Source organism: Rana temporaria, chromosome 8, assembly GCF_905171775.1.
Source record: "Rana temporaria chromosome 8, aRanTem1.1, whole genome shotgun sequence".
Taxonomy (NCBI): domain Eukaryota; kingdom Metazoa; phylum Chordata; class Amphibia; order Anura; family Ranidae; genus Rana; species Rana temporaria.
Window position 1 is genome coordinate 164,978,772 of NC_053496.1, and position 18,829 is coordinate 164,997,600.

Consider the following 18,829-nt stretch of genomic DNA (forward strand, 5'->3'; position numbering starts at 1 on the left):
TGTGTTTTATTAATAGCTATAAGAGTGATGTCATGTGACCTCCCAGAATCCTCCTCACCTCTCCGGTCAGCAGGTAGATGATCTCCATGGTGAGGTTTAATATCCTCTCAGTCATGTGACCGCGCTCCTTCTCCATTCTTGCTGATGGGACTCTGCTCCTTATTGATGGGATTGACTCTCCGACGCCTCGCCTGAAACAACAAAACAGCGGCATGATGAACATACGAAAGCCATGCGCATACATACAATATATTATGAAAGGTGTAGGGTTCTCCCAGCAGAGATCCTTAGCACCCTCCAGACATGAAGGTCGGAGAAGGGGGGGAGGGGTGAGGAACTCCCATTGCGCCGCCTAACTGTTAAAATCTGACCTAGCGCCCCTATTAACCAATCATCAATCCTCTCTGATAACTGCAATCCAGTAGGCTACAAGGCAACACTGCAGAACTAATACTATAATGGGAAGATATACCATGTAATAACATGTAGTAATAAATATAAGTCAAGGGAATGCATGTGTTCATAGCAGCATTATAACGCCTAATCTGCTTATTATTCACGTTGGGAATCTTGGTCAGGCTAAATAAATATTCCTCAACTCTCTACAAACACACCAGCACTAAACAGCTTATTGTCTCCTCTCTTCCATTATTATGGTCCGCAGAGCGGAAATAGTAAACTCACTTCCGGCCGTGGCTGCTTTACTTCCGGGTTTGTGCGTTTCACGGCGGCCCTGAGACACTTCCTGATGGCTATAGGGACGCTCAGCTGGGATAACGCAAGAGATGCTAGGGCGAGTGAGAGCAGTCCGACTTATGTCCCCTGTGATTAGGGCGGCGGCCATCTTCTTGTCGTTTGCTTATTGAGCTTTTTATGACAGCTTACTTTGATTATAGCAAACAGAATGACGTGTGTGTATGTATCTTTTTTTTGTAACTGGTTATTTAGAATTGTCAGACAGGAAAGTACTGTCCTTGTACTGCTGTGGCTGTGTTGGTATGGGGCGGCCATTTTGTTGTAGCCAAAGTACAGTAGCTTCTAGCTAAACAGTTTTAGAGAGAACAACAAATGTTCCCACAAAAGATTATACAGTATGTGAATTTAATGTGATTTATTAATTTTATTTACCTGGGATGACATCCAAAAGCATCACAACTGCTGCAGGGAGCCCCAAGATTGCCACCTCATCCCTTTATAACCAAACACATATTAATTACACAGGTTCTGTGGCTGATTACGGTGGTAATTAAACTCACTTGGTGCATTATTTACACTAAATTAGCCTCAGAACCTGTGTAATTCATATGTGTTTGGGTTTAAAGGGATGAGGTGGCAACCCTAGGGCCCCCGGAGCCCCTATTTTGGATGTGATGGTAGCAGCCTAGAGGACTGAGAGTAGGAAGACAAGGGAGGGGTGGAGGAGCTGGGACAGCACAGAATAGTTGGACAATCCCAGAAGAAGAGTGTTGTTGCAGTACCTCCAAGAGCTGTGATTGTACATCCTGGGGAAAGCCCCATCCTGTCCACCTGCAGAGGGTCTCGCTGCGTGCTCAGATCATGGCTTTTTACCTAGTGGCGTGCAATTACTGTTGTCGCTGCCTCAACCTCTGATTGGATACAATTTTCTTGCCTGCTGCCGACCGCAACCCATTGTTTAGCTACTGACTAATCTCTTGCGTGCCTCGACCTCTGCTTGAATACCAACTACTTTCTTGCCTGCCTCAACCTCTGATTAGATAATGACTACTATCTTAGCTCCCACCTGCCTTGACCTCTGCTTGGATAATGACTACTCTCTTGCTTGCCTCAACCTCTATTTGGATACAGGCTGCTCTTTTTCTTGCCTTGACCCCTCCTTTCTTGTCTGCCGCCTGCCTCCATCTTTGTTTTGATACGACTACATTCTTGCCTGCCACCTGCCTCAACTTACATTTGGATACTGACAACTTTCTTGCCCACCCTGACCACCGATTGGATATCGACTGCTCTCATCTGCTGCCTGCCTCAACCTCCGATTGTATACCGACTATTTTCTTGCCTGCTACCTACCTTGACCTCTGTTTAGATACCGACTAATCTCTTGCCTGCTTTGAGCTCTTCTTAGATACCAATTACTAGGGTTGTCCCGATACCGATACTAGTATCGGTACCGATTCCGAGTATTTGTGGGAGTACTTGTACTCCCGCAAATACCCCCGATACCAAAATAGAATACTCCCCCCCCCCCCACGCCGCCGCATCCCGCCACTACGCCGCATCCCCGCTTGGTTAATACAGGCGGGGAACATTACAGCTTTCATTTGAATAGCTGTAGTGTTTACCGCCGCGCCGCATATAGACACTCCCCCTTGCTCGGGTGAACTGTCCAATCCCGAGCAAGGGGGAGTGTCTATACGCAGCGCGGCGCGAAAGACTACAGCTATTCAAATGAAAGCTGTAATGTTCCCCGCCCGTATTAACCAAGCGGCGGCGCGGCAGCATGTACGGTAAGGGGGACATGGCTGCATATATGGGGGGGACATGGCTGGATATGGGGGGGACATGGCTGGATATGGGGGGGGACATGGCTGGATATGGGGGGGGGACATGGCTGCATATGGGGGGGACATGGCTGCATATGGGGGGGACATGGCTGGATATGGGGGGGACATAGCTGCATATGGGGGGGACATGGCTGGATATGGGGGGGGACATGGCTGCATATGGGGGGGGACATGGCTGCATATGGGGGGGGACATGGCTGCATATGGGGGGGACATGGCTGCATATGGGGGGGGGACATGGCTGCATATGGGGGGGACATGGCTGCATCTGTGGAGGACATGGCTGCATTTGTGGGGGGACATGGCTGCATTTGGGGACACATTTAAAAAAAAGTATCGGTATTCGGTATCGGCGAGTACTTGAAAAAAAGTATCGGTACTTGTACTCAGTCCTAAAAAAGTGGTATCGGGACAACCCTACCAATTACTTTCCTGCCAGCTTTCTGCCTAAACCTCTGATTGGATAATGACTACTATCTTGGCTTCCACCTGCCTTTGACCTCTGCTTTGATACCGACTACTCTCTTGCTTGCCTTGATCTCTATTTGGATACAGGCTGCTCTTTTGCTTGCCGCGACCTCTTCTTTCTTGCCTACCGCCTGCCTCAACCTCTGAATACCGACTAATTCTTGCCTGCCGCGACTTATGTTTGGATATGAACAACTCTCTTGCCCACCCTGACCTCTGATTGGATATCGACTGCTCTCACCTGCTGCCTGCCTCAACCTCTGATTGGATGCCGACTATTTTCTTGCCTGCTGCCACCTTGACCTCTGTTTACATAGTTACATAGTTACATAGTTACATAGTTAGTCAGGTTGAAAAAAGACACAAGTCCATCCAGTTCAACCACAAAAAATAAAAAAACAAAAATAAAAAACACAGTAAAATCCTATACACCCAACTCCATTCCCACAGTTGATCCAGAGGAAGGCAAAAAACCCCAGCAGAGCATGATCCAATTTGCTACAGCAGGGGAAAAAATTCCTTCCTGATCCCCCGAGAGGCAATCGGATTTACCCTGGATCAACTTTACCTACAAATCTTAATACTCAAGTTATATTCTGTACATTTAGGAAAGAATCCAGGCCTTTCTTAAAGCAATCTACTGAGCTGGCCAGAACCACCTCTGGAGGGAGTCTGTTCCACATTTTCACAGCTCTTACTGTGAAGAAACCTTTCCGTATTTGGAGGTGAAATCTCTTTTCCTCTAGACGTAAAGAGTGCCCCCCTTGTCCTCAGTGTTGACCGTAAAGTGAATAACTCAACACCAAGTTCACTGTATGGACCTCTTATATATTTGTACATGTTGATCATATCCCCCCTTATTCTCCTCTTCTCAAGAGTGAATAAATTCAGTTCCTCTAATCTTTCCTCATAGCTGAGCTCCTCCATGCCTCTTATCAGTTTGGTTGCTCTTCTCTGCACTTTCTCCAGTTCTCCGATATCCTTTTTGAGAACTGGTGCCCAAAACTGAACTGCATATTCCAGATGAGGTCTTACTAATGATTTGTACAGGGGCAAAATTATATCTCTGTCTCTGGAGTCCATACCTCTCTTAATACAAGAAAGGACTTTGCTCGCTTTGGAAACCGCAGCTTGGCATTGCATGCCATTATTGAGCTTATGATCAACTAAAACCCCCAGATCCTTCTCCACTACAGATCCCCCCAGTTGTACTCCCCCTAGTATGTATGATGCATGCATATTCTTAGCCCCCAAGTGCATAACTTTACATTTATCTACATTAAACCTCTTCTGCCACTTAGTCGCCCAATTAGACAGAGCATTGAGGTCGGCTTGTAAATTGGAGACATCCTGCAAGGACGTTATTCCACTGCATAGCTTGGTGTCATCTGCAAAGACAGAAATGTTACTTTTGATCTCAGACCCAATATCATTTATAAAGACTGACTAATCTCTTGTTGCCCTTGAGCTATACTTAGATACCAACTACTTTCTTGTCAGCTGTCTGCTTCAACCTCTGGTTGAATAACGACTACTACCGTGTTTCCCCGAAAATAAGCCCGGGTCTTATATTAATTTTGGCAACAAAGGACACAGTAGGGCTTATTTTCGGGGTAGGTCTTACCATGTAATGTGCTGTCTTCTCTCCCCCTGACAGGAATCCCCAGTGTAAACGGAGTTAAAATGCTTGTAAAATCCTATAATACACTCTATTACAGTAGTATATAATGTACAATGTGTGTGTTTCTGTAATATAATTGTGCCAAATACCTTCGTTATAGCGCTTCTGTGACCCGCCGGAGCTCTCTTCCCAGCAATTATATTACAGAAACACACGCATTGAACATTATATACTACTGTAATAGAGTGGATTATAGGATGTTACAAACATTTTAAACTAGGGCTTATTTTCGGGGTAGGGCTTATATTGCAGCCCTCCTGGAAAATAACGCTAGGTCTTATTTTCGGGGTAGGTCTTATTTTCGGGGAAACGCGGTATCTTGGCTTCCACCTGCCTTGACCCCTGCTTGGATGCCTACTATTCTCTTGCCTGCCACTTGTCTCGACCTTCGCCTGTATTCCTGACACCCTGGTACTTCCACCCTGTCTTAACGTCATGGCCATCCTGTAACCGGGACCCCTTTGTTGGGTGAATCTGAGGGTCATGACCTGGCATCAGCTTTCATCACAGTAGCACAGTGGCCACTAAGGACACTGGCACATCACTCCTTGCTGTGTGCTCTGGTGAAGACCAAGTTGTCACTTATGGCCCATACACACGATCCGAATATCGTACGATCCATCATCGCACGATCATTACCGTACGATATTCGGATCGTGTGTATGGGCCATTAGACTTTGGGTCTTGGGTGAGCATGGGCCACCTGTATTAAGAAGGCTATTATATGCAAGGAGGAAGGGGACTGTGCTAGGGAATTTACTCTTCCTGGAGTAGTCACATTTTCCAGAAAGTTCAGACACATTGCAAGTGAATAAAAATGTAAATTATGGGAAACACTGTAAGTAGGCACATATACTTGATTTTTTGTGCTTTTACCAAATGTTTTAAGTTGGTGACACAGTCGCTTTAAATTCAGTAGCTCGGTCCACCTCAACTTTTAATCGTGGCCCTCTGAAAGCCATTAGTCTCCATTCCCCTCTGTCCTTACACATCCTCTGTGGCCAGAGGAAAAAAACTGGAGGAGTCAAACCCTACTGACTCTCTTTTCCTCCATGTCTTTAGCCACAGTGAACCTGGAACAATGATGATGTCAATACCAGGTAGACAGAATGGAAAAATGTGTTTCGTTTGGAATAGATTCGTCATGTTACTAATTTTGTTTCATTTTGGAATTTAGTTTAAATTTGTTTATTCATTTTGTAACTAATTCAAAATTTTAAAATCGATTCAAACCAGTCGAAAAATGATGGACGGATCCAAATTCTGTGTGAAGAATAGCTGGCGATTAAGGAGCGGACTCCCGCGTCCTTAGCAACCGATGACTCTTCAGCTGTCAGCGGCCAGGGTTGTGGGGAAGAGGCCCTTGTCCCCATCAACCTGGGGACAAAGTGCTTTGGGGCGGGAGCCTCTCTGCTCAAAGCACCACCACATGTTGAGGGCATGTGGCCTGGTATAATTCAGGGGGAGGGGCGCTTGCTCGTCCCACCCCTTTCCCAGCCTGTCAGGCTGTATGCTCAGATAAAGGTCTAGTATGGATTTGGGGGCGGCAGGGCCCATGACATTTTTTAAATTTTGGCATGGGGTTCCCTTCACACAGAATTCGGATCATTTGAACATTTTTTAAATTGTTCTAAATTTAGAAAACGAATAAACGAAACTAAAGGAATTTCAACAAAATTCATTACTACTGATGTATCCGAATCTCCAAATGACAGTAGGAATGAATTTTGTTTCGTTTTGTGGCTAAGTGGTTCGCACTTACGCCTAGAGTCGTTGGTCTAAATCCCGACCACAGCACTACCTGCCTGGAGTTTGCATGTTTTCCATGTGCTTGCGTGGGTTTCCTCCGGGTACTCCAGTTTCCTCCGACACTCCAAAGACGTGCTGGTAGGTAAATTGTCTCCTTTCCAAATTGACCCCCGTATGTGTATGTATGAATGTGAGTTAGGGACCTTAGGGCCAGATTCACAAAAGGGATACAACGGCGTTTCTCCTGATACGCCGTCGTATCCCTGTTTCTATCTATGCGACTGATTCATAGAATCAGTTACGCATAGATATCCCTAAGATCCGACAGGTGTAATAGTTTTACACTGTCGGATCTTAGGATGCAGTACCGCGGCCGCCACTGGGGGGAGTTTGTGTCGTAAACCAGCGTCGGGTATGCAAATTAGGAGTTACGGCGGATCGCCAACGGATTTTCGCGTTCGCTACGTCGCCGCTAGTCTAGTTTCCCGTCGCAAAGTTAGTCGTCGTTTTAGGTGCCCTAACTTTAGTCAGCAAACGTATTGCTGTCTAAAGTATGGCCGTCGTTCCCGCGTCGATATTTAAAATTTAACGTCGTTTGCGTAACACGTCCGGGAATACGGAAGTACGCTACGCGCGTTGCCGTTCGAAAAAATGACGTCACGGCGCGCAAAGCACGGGGGGAGTTAGGAAACGGAGCATGCGCAGCAGGTCCGGCGCGGGAGCGCGCCTAATTTAAATGGAACACGCCCTTAAGGGCAGGGACTGATGTGAATGTATAATACATATATGTAAAGCACTGCATATTTATTAAAAGCGGGGTTCACCCTAAAAAAAAAAGTCTTTATCTACCATCTTATCCAGCATACTAGCGTCAGCTACAGTATCCCCTTTTTTTTTTTTGCGCTGTACTTACCGTTTAATAGTCCAGTTTTGTTTCCTCCGGCGGGGAAATAGGCGTTCCTATGAAGAGGGGAACATGGCACGTCACGCATTCCGAAAATAGCCGAAATAGGACTCGGATATATACGGCGCCTAAGCAGTCAGCTCCTAGTCTGTGCGCAGGCGCCGTATAGCACCGTGAAGAGCCGAGTCCTATTTTCGGAACGCGTGACGCCCCATAGCCGGACGTCAATCATGTTCCCCTCTTCATAGGAACGCCTACTCCCCGCGGGAGTCTGAAACGAAACTGAAGGATTAAACGGTAAGTACAGCGCAAAAAAAAAAGGCATACTGTAGCTGACGCTAGTATGCTGGATAAGATGGTAGATAAAGACATTTTTTTTTTTAGGGTGAACCCCCGCTTTAAATAACACTCTTGCTGGATGGGATGGTACATAGTTGTTTTTTAGGGTGAACCTCCGCTTTAGGTACTTGTAATAAATAAAGCTTTTTTTATTTGGACCAAAAAAGGTTGAGAATGCTTAGGCCCCAAACACACGAGAGGATTTATCCGCGGATACGGTCCACCGGACCGTTTCCGCGGATAAATCCTCTCGAGGATTTTGATCCGATGGAGTGTACTCACCATCGGATCGAAATCCGCGCCGAAATCCCATCGCGATGACGTGTCGTGCCGTCGCCGCGATGATGACGCGGCGACGTGCGCGACGCTGTCATATAAGGAATTCCACGCATGCATCAAATCATTACGATGCATGCGGGGGATTGATTCGGACGGATTGATCCGGTGAGTCTGTACAGACCAGCGAAACAATCCGTTGGGATGGATTCAAGCGGATAGATTTGAAAGCATGTCTTCAAATTTTTATCCGCTGGAAATCCATCCCAGGGGATAAAAATCCGCGGAAACAGATGCGCTGGATCGTACACACCAGGGGATCTAACCGCTGGAGCCGGTCCGCGGATCAATTCCAGCGGATGGATCCTCTCGTGTGTACGGGGCCTTAGGGGTGGGGCTTAGCATTAGGAGAGTGGTTTACAAGATGCTAATAAGCTATGGGACATTCGCTTGTCATGTGACCCTAACCCGTGACAACGTAGGTGGAGGATCACAGGATGGAAAAACTATGCTGAAACACAGTGAATGGGAAAACATGCACATTTTTATTTATTAACAGTAAAATTAAGAACAAAATTCTTTTTACAATACAATTCCAGATGAAGACTCTGTTTTAGTTCCATTAAACGTTAAGTTAAAGGTGAGGAAGGAGAAAGAAAATGTAATTCCAGTCTTGAAGCACAAGACCAACTCAAATAGCATTTTCAACTATCAGGCCAACCCCCACAGTAGGATCTCCAGTCCTCCACAAGGCCATGATGGCGGTGAAGAAATAATTTCGGGTGGCTGCACTTCCAAAAATCCTTTAATTGAAGCTTCATATGACAAGTGGTTGACAGATGGAGCAGGGGACAAAGAGGTAGACGGGTTTCATGCAAATGTTAGCGCTAAGTCATTGCCATGATGATGGTGTTCATGTCTAAGGCTGTGTACACACGATCGGTCAAAACAGATGAAAACGGACTGAAGGACCTTTTCATCGGTCCAAACCGATCGTGTGTGGGCCCCATCGGTCAGTTAACCTTCGGTCAAAAAATGCTTTAAAATTGAACCGATGGACGCTTAACCGATAGGTCAAAACCGATGGTTAGTATGCAAAAGCATCGGTTAAAAATCCACGCATGCTCAGAATCAAGTCGACGCATGCTTGGAAGCATTGAACTTCGGGTTTTTTCAGCACATCGTTGTGTTTTACGTCACCGCGTTCTGACACGATCGGTTTTTAACCTATGGTGTGTAGGCACATCAGACCATCAGTCAGCTTCATCGGTTAACTACATAAATACCAATTTTGTCCTATAGTTCTTCTTCAATGAGAACATAGGCCCAGATTCACAAAAGAGCATGGCGGTATCTCTGTTTTAGGGTCTTCCTAACTATGGAACTGATTCATAGAATCAGTTACGCATAGTTAGCCATAAGATCCGACAGGTGTAATTGAATTACACTGTCGGATCTTAGGATGCAATACCTCGGCCGCCGCTGGGGGGAGTTTGCGTCGTAAACCAGCGTTGGGTATGCAAATTAGTAGTTACGGCGATCCACAACGGTTTTTCGCGTTCGCTACGTCGCTGCTAGTCTAGTTTCCCGTCGCAAAGTTAGTCGTCGTTTTAGCTGCCCTAACTTTACACAGCACACGTATGTGCTGTATAAAGTATGGCCGTCGTTCCCGCGTCGAAATTTAATTTTTTTTTTGTTCTTGCGTAAGACGTCCGGGAATACAAAAGTACGCTACGCACGTCGCCGTTCGAAAAAATTACGTCACTTTGCGCAAAGCACGGCGGGAATTTCAAAACGGAGCATGCGCAGTAGGTCCGGTGCGGGAGCGCGCCTAATTTAAATGGCACACGCCCCTTTGAATTACGCAGGCTTACGCCGGAGGCCGCCGGCGTAAGTTTTCATGCAAGTGCTTTGTGAATCAGGCACTTGCGATGAAAACTTGCGGCGGTGTAATATAACTACGATACGTTACGCCGCCGCGATTCTACGTGAATCTGGCCCATAATGACCGTTTTTCTCGTTGGAAAAACTGCGATGAGAGCTTTTCATCGGGGATCCCGATGGTGTGTATGCTCCATCTGACTTTTTCCCACAGGAAAACTTCCGGGGAAAAAAAAAGAGAGCAGGATCTCCTTTTTCCCCATCAGGAAAAAATCCTATCGGGAAAACCGTTCGTCTGTATGCTTTTCCGACGGGAAAAAAAAAACACGCTAGCTCAGAAACAATGCGACGCATGCTCGGAAGCATAAAACTTAATTTTGCCGACTCGTCGTAGTCTTTTACGTCACCACATTCTTGGCAGTCAAAAGTTCACCGGACTTTTGTGTGACCGTGTGTATGCAAGGCAGGCTTGAGTGGAATTCCGTTGGGAAAGCCACTGTTCATGGGATCATGGGAACGCAACTTATTTTCCTTACTTTAGTCCCAAACAACTATAACTACCAAAGGAAGTTTTGGGTGTGTAGTTAGAAAAACCTAGTACAAATTTCCATCTGGCTTGAAATAAAAATATGAGTGAAAAGGATTATTTAGAGGCAACAGGTTTTGGGGGGAAAGGAATCCCCATGCTCCAGGGCTTGAAATATGGTTTGTGATACAATCAGGATGAAATCATATAGGAAGCCTGTATTGAGTCTGGACTGCAGCTACCGTGTTTCCCCCGAAAATAAGACCTAGTGTTATTTTTCCAGGAGAGATGCAATATAAGCCCTACCCCGAAAATAAGCCCTAGTTTAAAATGCTTGTAAAATCCTATAATCCACTATTTCTGTAATATAATTGTGCCAAATACCTTCGGTACGCCCCCCCCCTCTGCAGTGCTTGGAGAGAGGAAGAGAGCTCCGGCGGGTCACGGAAGTACCGAGCAGCGATATAATGAAGGTGTTTGGCACATTTACAGTTGTATTCAAAATTATTCAACCCCCACTGAAATTGATTTTTTTGACCAGTTTGACATTGACTTGGATCATTCAGTCATCCTGCTTCCAATTAAATCAAAGAGGCACGTGTAGGTCAGACAAATATAACATAACATTTATAATGAAATAACCACAAATGTCTTTTCTGTGCTCACATCATTATCACTTTTATTCAACCCCCAAGTGACATTCAATCTTAGTACTTAGTACAACATCCTTTTACAGTTATAACAGCTTTTAAACGTGAAGCATAGCTTGACACAAGTGTCTTGCAGCGATCTACGGGTATCTTCGCCCATTCGTCATGGGCAAAAGCCTCCAGTTCAGTCACATTCTTAGGCTTGCGCACTGCAACTGCTTTCTTTAAGTCCCACCAGAGGTTCTCAATCGGATTTAAGTCTGGTGACTGCGATGGCCACTCCAAAATGTTCCAGCCTTTAATCTGCAACCATGCTCTAGTGGACTTGGAGGTATGCTTGGGATCATTGTCCTGTTGAAAAGTCCAACGTCTCCCAAGCCTCAGGTTTGTGACGGACTGCATCACATTGTTATCCAATATCTCCTGGTACTGAAGAGAATTCATGGTACCTTGTACACGCTGAAGCTTCCCTGTACCTGCAGAAGCAAAACAGCCCCAAAGCATGATTGGCCCCCCGCCATGCTTCACAGTAGGCAAGGTGTTCTTTTCATCATAGGCCTTGTTCTTCCTCCTCCAAATATAGCGTTGATCCATGGGCCCAAACAGTTCTAATTTTGTTTCATCAGTCCACAGAACACAATCCCAAAACTTCTGTGGTTTGTCCACATGACTTTTGGCATACTGCAGTCGACTCTTCTTATTCTTTGGAGACAGCAAGGGGGTGCGCCTGGGAGTTCTGGCATGGAGGCCTTCATTACGCAGTGTGCGCCGTATTGTCTGAGCAGAAACTTCAGTACCCACATCTGACAAATATTTTCTCAGTTCCTCAGCAGTCACACGGGGACTTTTCTCCACTCTACGCTTCAGGTAGCGCACAGCAGTCAAAGTCAGCATCTTCTTTCTTCCACGACCAGGTAGCATTTCAACAGTGCCCATTGCCTTGAATTTGCGAATGATGCTTCCTATGGTGTCTCTTGGTATGTTTAACATCTTTGCAATCTTCTTATAGCCATTGCCCTTCCTGTGAAGAGTAATCACCTCTTCTCTTGTCTTCCCGGACCATTCTCTTGACTTCACCATGTTTGTAACCACACCAGTAAATGTCTAGAAGGAGCTGAGTATCACAGTCATTTTAAAGCTGCCTGATTGGTGCTTATTAGGCTTTATTGCTGCTCCCTGACATCCACAGGTGTTTTCAATACCTGATTGAAAATACTTCAATGAACCTCTGTTCTTCAGAGTCTTTAAGGGGTTGAATAATTGTGTAAATGAAGAATTCACAAAATAAACATTTACTACTGTATTACAAAACCGATTGATGTCATTTTAGTTGCATATGGTTCTTTAAGAAGTCCTTGTAGGATTTCATTCTGAATACAATTACAAATGTACACTAAATTCCCTAAAACCCTTTACAGCATTGGGGGGTTGAATAATTTTGAACAAAACTGTATATTACAGAAACACACACATTGTACATTATATAATACTGTAAGAGAGTGGATTATTGGATTTTTCAAGCATTTTAACTCGGTTCACACTGGGGATTCCTGACAGGCAGGGAGGGAGAGGGGGAGAGAAGACATCACATGGTAAGACCTACCCTGAAAATAAGCCCTACTGTGTCTTTTGTTGCCAAAGTTAATATAAGACCCGGCTTATTTTCGGGGAAACGTTAGTTTATGTCTAACAAAGTGTCCTGAAGCTAAGTGCAATCTGGTCCCTACATATCCAGCAGCTGGTCACTAGAGTCATCAAAAATAAGCTTTCTGTAGCTTTACTAAAAATTAAAGGTACCATATGACCATTTGCGATATAAGCAGCACTTTTGCTACAGTTTTCCGTAATGTTTGTGACGTCACGACAAATCTGTTGTGTTTCTTAACCACTTAAGACCCGGACCAAAATGCAGGTAAAGGACCTGGCCAGGTTTTGCGATTCCGCACTGCGTCGATTTAACTGACAATTGCGCGGTCGTGCGACGTGCCTCCCAAACAAAATTGGCGTTCTTTTTTTCCCAGAAATAGAGCTTTCTTTTGGTGGTATTTGATCACCTCTGCAGTTTTTATTTTTTGCGCTATAAACAAAAATAGAGCGACAATTTTGAAAAAAATGCAATATTTTTTCCTTTTTGCTATAATAAATATCCCCCAAAAATATATGAAAAAAAAACGTTTTTTTTCCCTCAGTTTAGGCCGATACGTATTCTTCTACCTATTTTTGTTAAAAAAAAAATCGCAATAAGCGTTTATCGATTGGTTTGCGCACAATTTATAGTGTTTACAAAATAGGGGATAGTTTTATTGCATTTTTATTAATAATTTTTTTTTTACTACTAATGGCGGCGATCAGCGATTTTTTTCGTGACCGCGACATTATGGCGGATACATCGGCCAATTTTGACACATTTTTGGGACAATTGTCATTTTCACAGCAAAAAATGCTATAGAAATGCATTGTTTACTGTGAAAATGACAATTGTAGTTTGGGAGTTAACCACTAGGGGGCGCTGAAGGGGTTAAGTGTGACCTCATATGTGTTTCTAACTTTAGGGGGGCGGGGCTGGACGTGTGATGTCATTGATTGTGCTTCCCTATATCAGGGAACACACGATCAATGACAGTGCCACAGTGAAGAACGGGGAAGCTGTGTTTACACACAGCTCTCCTCGTTCTTCAGCTCAGGGGACCGATCGCGGGACTCCAGCGGCGATCGGGTCCGCGGGTCCTGTGGCCGACGGAGCTTCGGACCGGGTCGCGGGCGTGCGCCCGCGTCCCACGGCTTGGCACTTAAAGAGGACGTACAGGTACGTGCTTGTGCCCAGCCGTGCCATTCTGCCGACGTATATGTGCAGGAGGCGGTCCTTAAGTGGTTACATTTTACCGTTGACCATTTTAAATATGAAAGGTCACGATCTTAGGCTCTTCTGTCTTCAGTGATGTTGATCAGGAGAAGTTGAGTTTAGAAGCATAACGTGGCGTGTTGTCAAGGACACTGATCTGACGTAGAGGAAGGGTTGACCGTGCTTACCAAATGGCTCCCATCTTGGATGTGGTCTTTAATGCCCTGCTAAAAGTGATTTTGGTGAAAAACCCCCCCACCATTTGGACAAGAAATGGGCTTTTCGCCAGCGTGCTTTAACTGGTGGTAGAGAAGGGAGGGTTTCCACGTGAAACACTTCCCACACTCAGAGCAGGAATAAGGCTTTTCCCCCGTGTGAATCCTCTGATGTCTCACCAGGTTGGACCTCTTTGCAAAGGATTTCCCGCAGTCTAAACAAGAATAAGGCTTTTCTCCCGTGTGTATTTTCTGATGGGTAACCAGATAGGACTTGTCATTGAAACGCTTCCCACATACGGGACACGAATGCGGCTTTTCACCCGTGTGTATCCTCCGGTGGGTCACAAGGTGGGACGTCTGTGTGAAACATTTGCCACATTCGGAACACTCAAACTTCTTTGAACCACCCTGGGTTCTTCGATGCAAATGAACCTTTTCCCTCTGAGGTAAGTATCTGTTGTATTCAGAAATTGGGAACATTTCGCTCCCACTTTGAGCTGTATGGTGGGGGATGGGGTGTGGCTGATCGAAAAAGTACATCCCATGCGTAGAAGGATCGGAGGATAGGTTGTTGCTGTGATATGCTGGATGAAGAATTGGGTTAAAGGGATTATCCCCTGGAAAGTCCTCTGAGAAGTCGTCGTCGTCTATTTCACTATCCAGACATATGACCGAGTGCTTCTCTGTTTTATCTCCATTACACGGTCCATCTTCAAGGGAAAGAATCAATTATTTTCAGTGAGTACGTATTATCAGTTTGTCATTTTATTTAACCTCAAATTGTTTGAACTTTTTCACGCTTCTCCTTTAAAATTTCTTTCCTCCCCTTAACCACTTAACGACCGCCGCATATACATATACGTCCACAGAATGGCACGTACAGGCAGATGGGCGTACATGTACGTCCCTGCCTTTCCGCGTGTCGGGGGTCCGATCGGGACCCCCCCCCCCCCCCCAGTACATGCGGCGGTTCCCGTGGCTGTCCGAGCGATCCGGGATGAGGGGGCGGCTGTTCGTCTTTGTCCGCCCCCTCCGGATCGCTCTCAGCCAATCCGCACGCTCCCCTGTGTGTCACTTCCTCCTCCTGTGTAAACACAGGAAGAGGGAAGTGATGTGATCTCTCCTCTCGGCGGTATTTTCAACCGCCGCTGAGGAGAGATCACATCACACAGTGAGTCTGCACAACACTACACTGACACACAGGCACATTAACCCCTTGCGATCACCCCCCCCCCACCCCCCTGTCACTGAATGCAGTGATCATATATGAGTGAAATATGTAAATAATTGCGCTAATTACTAACTTAAATAATGATGCCAACCGTGCTAAACAGTGATTAAAGCTCTGGGTATAATAACACAGAAAAAACAATATAAGAACCAATCCACAAAATATGTCCAATTGTGCTTGAGATGTGCACCAGTGGTTCAAATGAAAAACAACACCCAGTTCAGTGCAGTGATAAAAAATCCGATGTGATCACAGACACACTCCTGCTTCACAGATAAGGGATCTCCTCCACACAGACACCGCTCATGGAAAAGAAAAGAGACAACTCATTGCGCAGATGGTAGGGCACCAAAGAAACACAAGATGATTCTCTAGCAATAGCACACTCACGATACCGCCGTTCAAACAATGCATAGATAACCAGTGCACCAATCCTTCATGGAGCCGCTCAGCTGATGTTTCATCTCCTCATTCGGATCCACTATCCGTCCCGCTCGTAACTACTCCCCCACGCGTTACGTCAATGGTCACTTGACTTAATCATGGGTCACTACCCGTCCGCTCTCAGCTGATGTTATTTATAGTCAGTGAGGCAATCAGGCAGAGACGGGAGCGAGGGAGTGATTAAACATCTACATCATTGCTGGCGTAAAAGGATTAGACACGCACTGTACAAAATATCTAGTGCATGTTGGCAATTTTAATACATAAGAACAATTTAAAAACGTATTTAAAAAAACTTTAGCGATTAGCATTTGTTTAAACAAACACTGGGGATATGCATCAAAGGCATAGCAGCCTCCAGTGGCTAAAACGAATATCACAGCTTATGTAGCAAAAACATATCAAACAATATGAGAAATAGATACAGACATAATCGCATCATTCATATACAATTAGAAATATACAATTAAAAATCCCAATATAACGCACCTTGAAAAAATCTGTAGATATTCTAAAATTCATTTAAAATTTTAAAATTAAAATTAAAAATTAAAAATTAAAATTACAGAGAGGAAAAAGGATATATATGTATGTGTAAAACCAGATCCTTATATAGGCATTATCACAACATTATTCAAGTACTTGATTAATTATCAGAGATGAAACAATTGAGGTCGAATTCTATATTTAACCCATTGGGCGATAAAGACCTCATTTCATGTATCCATCTTGATTCTGACTGACTTAGTGTCCGTACCATATGGCTTCCTCTCCAGTGAGGATTGTATTTAGCAATTGCCCAAAATTTAAGATCTTTTGGGTTCATATTATGGCACAAAGCGAAATGGCGCGACACATTATGATTCGGGAAGCCCTTTTCAATATTTTGAACGTGTTCCCTGAGCCTCTTCCATAAAGGTCTTTTAGTGCGGCCAATGTACTGCAGAGAACACGGACATTGTAGAGCATAGACAACTCCCTCCGTCCTACATGTTATTAGATCTTTTATTTGGTATTCCTTTTGTGTAACATTGGACGTGAAACTGGAACATTTTTGGCCATTAAAATTGGTCTTCTTGCAGGCAAAACACCTTTTGCAAGGGAAAAAACTAGGGCTGTGACTGATTAAAATTTTTGTGTTCGATTAATCGTTTTTTTTTTTAATCGATTAATCGACTAATTTCGATTAATTAACGCACATACAGATACAACTACTTTTAGCTGATCTCCTTGCATTGCAACTCTGCATTAGCCACTGGTAAATGTGGTGGGGGCAGTATGGGGGGCAGATGTGTATATTCTTGCAGTATGGGGGCAGATGTGTATATTACAGCATCTGCCCCCATGCTGTAATATACACATCTGCCCCCATGCTGTAATGTACACATCTGACCCCATGCTGTAATATACACATCTGCCCCCATACTGCAAGAATATACACATCTGCCCCCATACTGCAAGAATATACACATCTGCCCCCCATACTGCCCCCACCACATTTACCAGTGGCTAATGCAGAGTTGCAATGCAAGGAGATCAGCTAAAAGTAGTTGTGTGGCAGATGTGTACATTACAGCATGGGGGCAGATGTGTATATTCTTGCAGTATGGGGGCAGATGTGTACATTACAGCATGGGGGCAGATGTGTACATTACAGCATGGGGGCAGATGTGTACATTACAGCATGGGGGCAGATGTGTACATTACAGCATGGGGGCAGATGTGTACATTACAGCATGGGGGCAGATGTGTACATTACAGCATCTGCCTCCATGCTGTAATATACACATCTGCCCCCATGCTTTAATATACACATCTGCCTCCCATACTGCAAGAATATACACATCTGCCCCCATGTGTACATTACAGCATGGGGGCAGATGTGTATATTCTTGCAGTATGGGGGCAGATGTGTACATTACAGCATGGGGGCAGATGTGTATATTCTTGCAGTTTGGGGGCAGATGTGTACATTACAGCATGGGGGCAGATGTGTACATTACAGCATGGGGGCAGATGTGTACATTACAGCATGGGGCAGATGTGTACATTACAGCATGGGGGCAGATGTGTACATTACAGCATCTGCCTCCATGCTGTAATATACACATCTGCCCCCATGCTTTAATATACACATCTGCCTCCCATACTGCAAGAATATACACATCTGCCCCCATGTGTACATTACAGCATGGGGGCAGATGTGTATATTCTTGCAGTATGGGGGCAGATGTGTACATTACAGCATGGGGGCAGATGTGTACATTACAGCATGGGGGCAGATGTGTACATTACAGCATGGGGGCAGATGTGTACATTACAGCATGGGGGCAGATGTGTACATTACAGCATCTGCCTCCATGCTGTAATATACACATCTGCCCCCATGCTTTAATATACACATCTGCCTCCCATACTGCAAGAATATACACATCTGCCCCCATGTGTACATTACAGCATGGGGGCAGATGTGTATATTCTTGCAGTATGGGGGCAGATGTGTACATTACAGCATGGGGGCAGATGTGTACATTACAGCATGGGGGCAGATGTGTACATTACAGCATGGGGGCAGATGTGTACATTACAGCATCTGCCTCCATGCTGTAATATACACATCTGCCCCCATGCTTTAATATACACATCTGCCTCCCATACTGCAAGAATATACACATCTGCCCCCATGTGTACATTACAGCATGGGGGCAGATGTGTATATTCTTGCAGTATGGGGGCAGATGTGTACATTACAGCATGGGGGCAGATGTGTACATTACAGCATGGGGGCAGATGTGTATATTCTTGCAGTATGGGGGCAGATGTGTACATTACAGCATGGGGGCAGATGTGTACATTACAGCATGGGGGCAGATGTGTACATTACAGCATGGGGGCAGATGTGTACATTACAGCATGGGGGCAGATGTGTACATTACAGCATCTGCCTCCATGCTGTAATATACACATCTGCCCCCATGCTTTAATATACACATCTGCCTCCCATACTGCAAGAATATACACATCTGCCCCCATGTGTACATTACAGCATGGGGGCAGATGTGTATATTCTTGCAGTA

The 18,829-nt window shown here is 45.0% G+C and overlaps 1 protein-coding gene across 3 annotated transcripts in view; it reads right to left on the reverse strand.

Moving 5' to 3' along the window:
* LOC120909885 (gastrula zinc finger protein XlCGF48.2-like) overlaps window positions 1-18,829 on the reverse strand; it is a 61,989-nt gene that overhangs the window by 29,771 nt on the left and 13,389 nt on the right. The window contains exons 1-2 of one of the 3 annotated variants that reach the window (XM_040321669.1): window positions 615-690; window positions 59-191 (exon numbers count right to left, since the gene is read on the reverse strand). The exons of the other annotated variants lie outside the window; for them this stretch is intronic. Of the exons in view, the coding sequence (XP_040177603.1) occupies window positions 59-136 (78 nt within the window). The 5' untranslated portion in view covers window positions 137-191; window positions 615-690. Of the gene's footprint in view, window positions 1-58; window positions 192-614; window positions 691-18,829 lie in introns of those variants that run through there. 3 annotated transcript variants of the gene reach the window in all.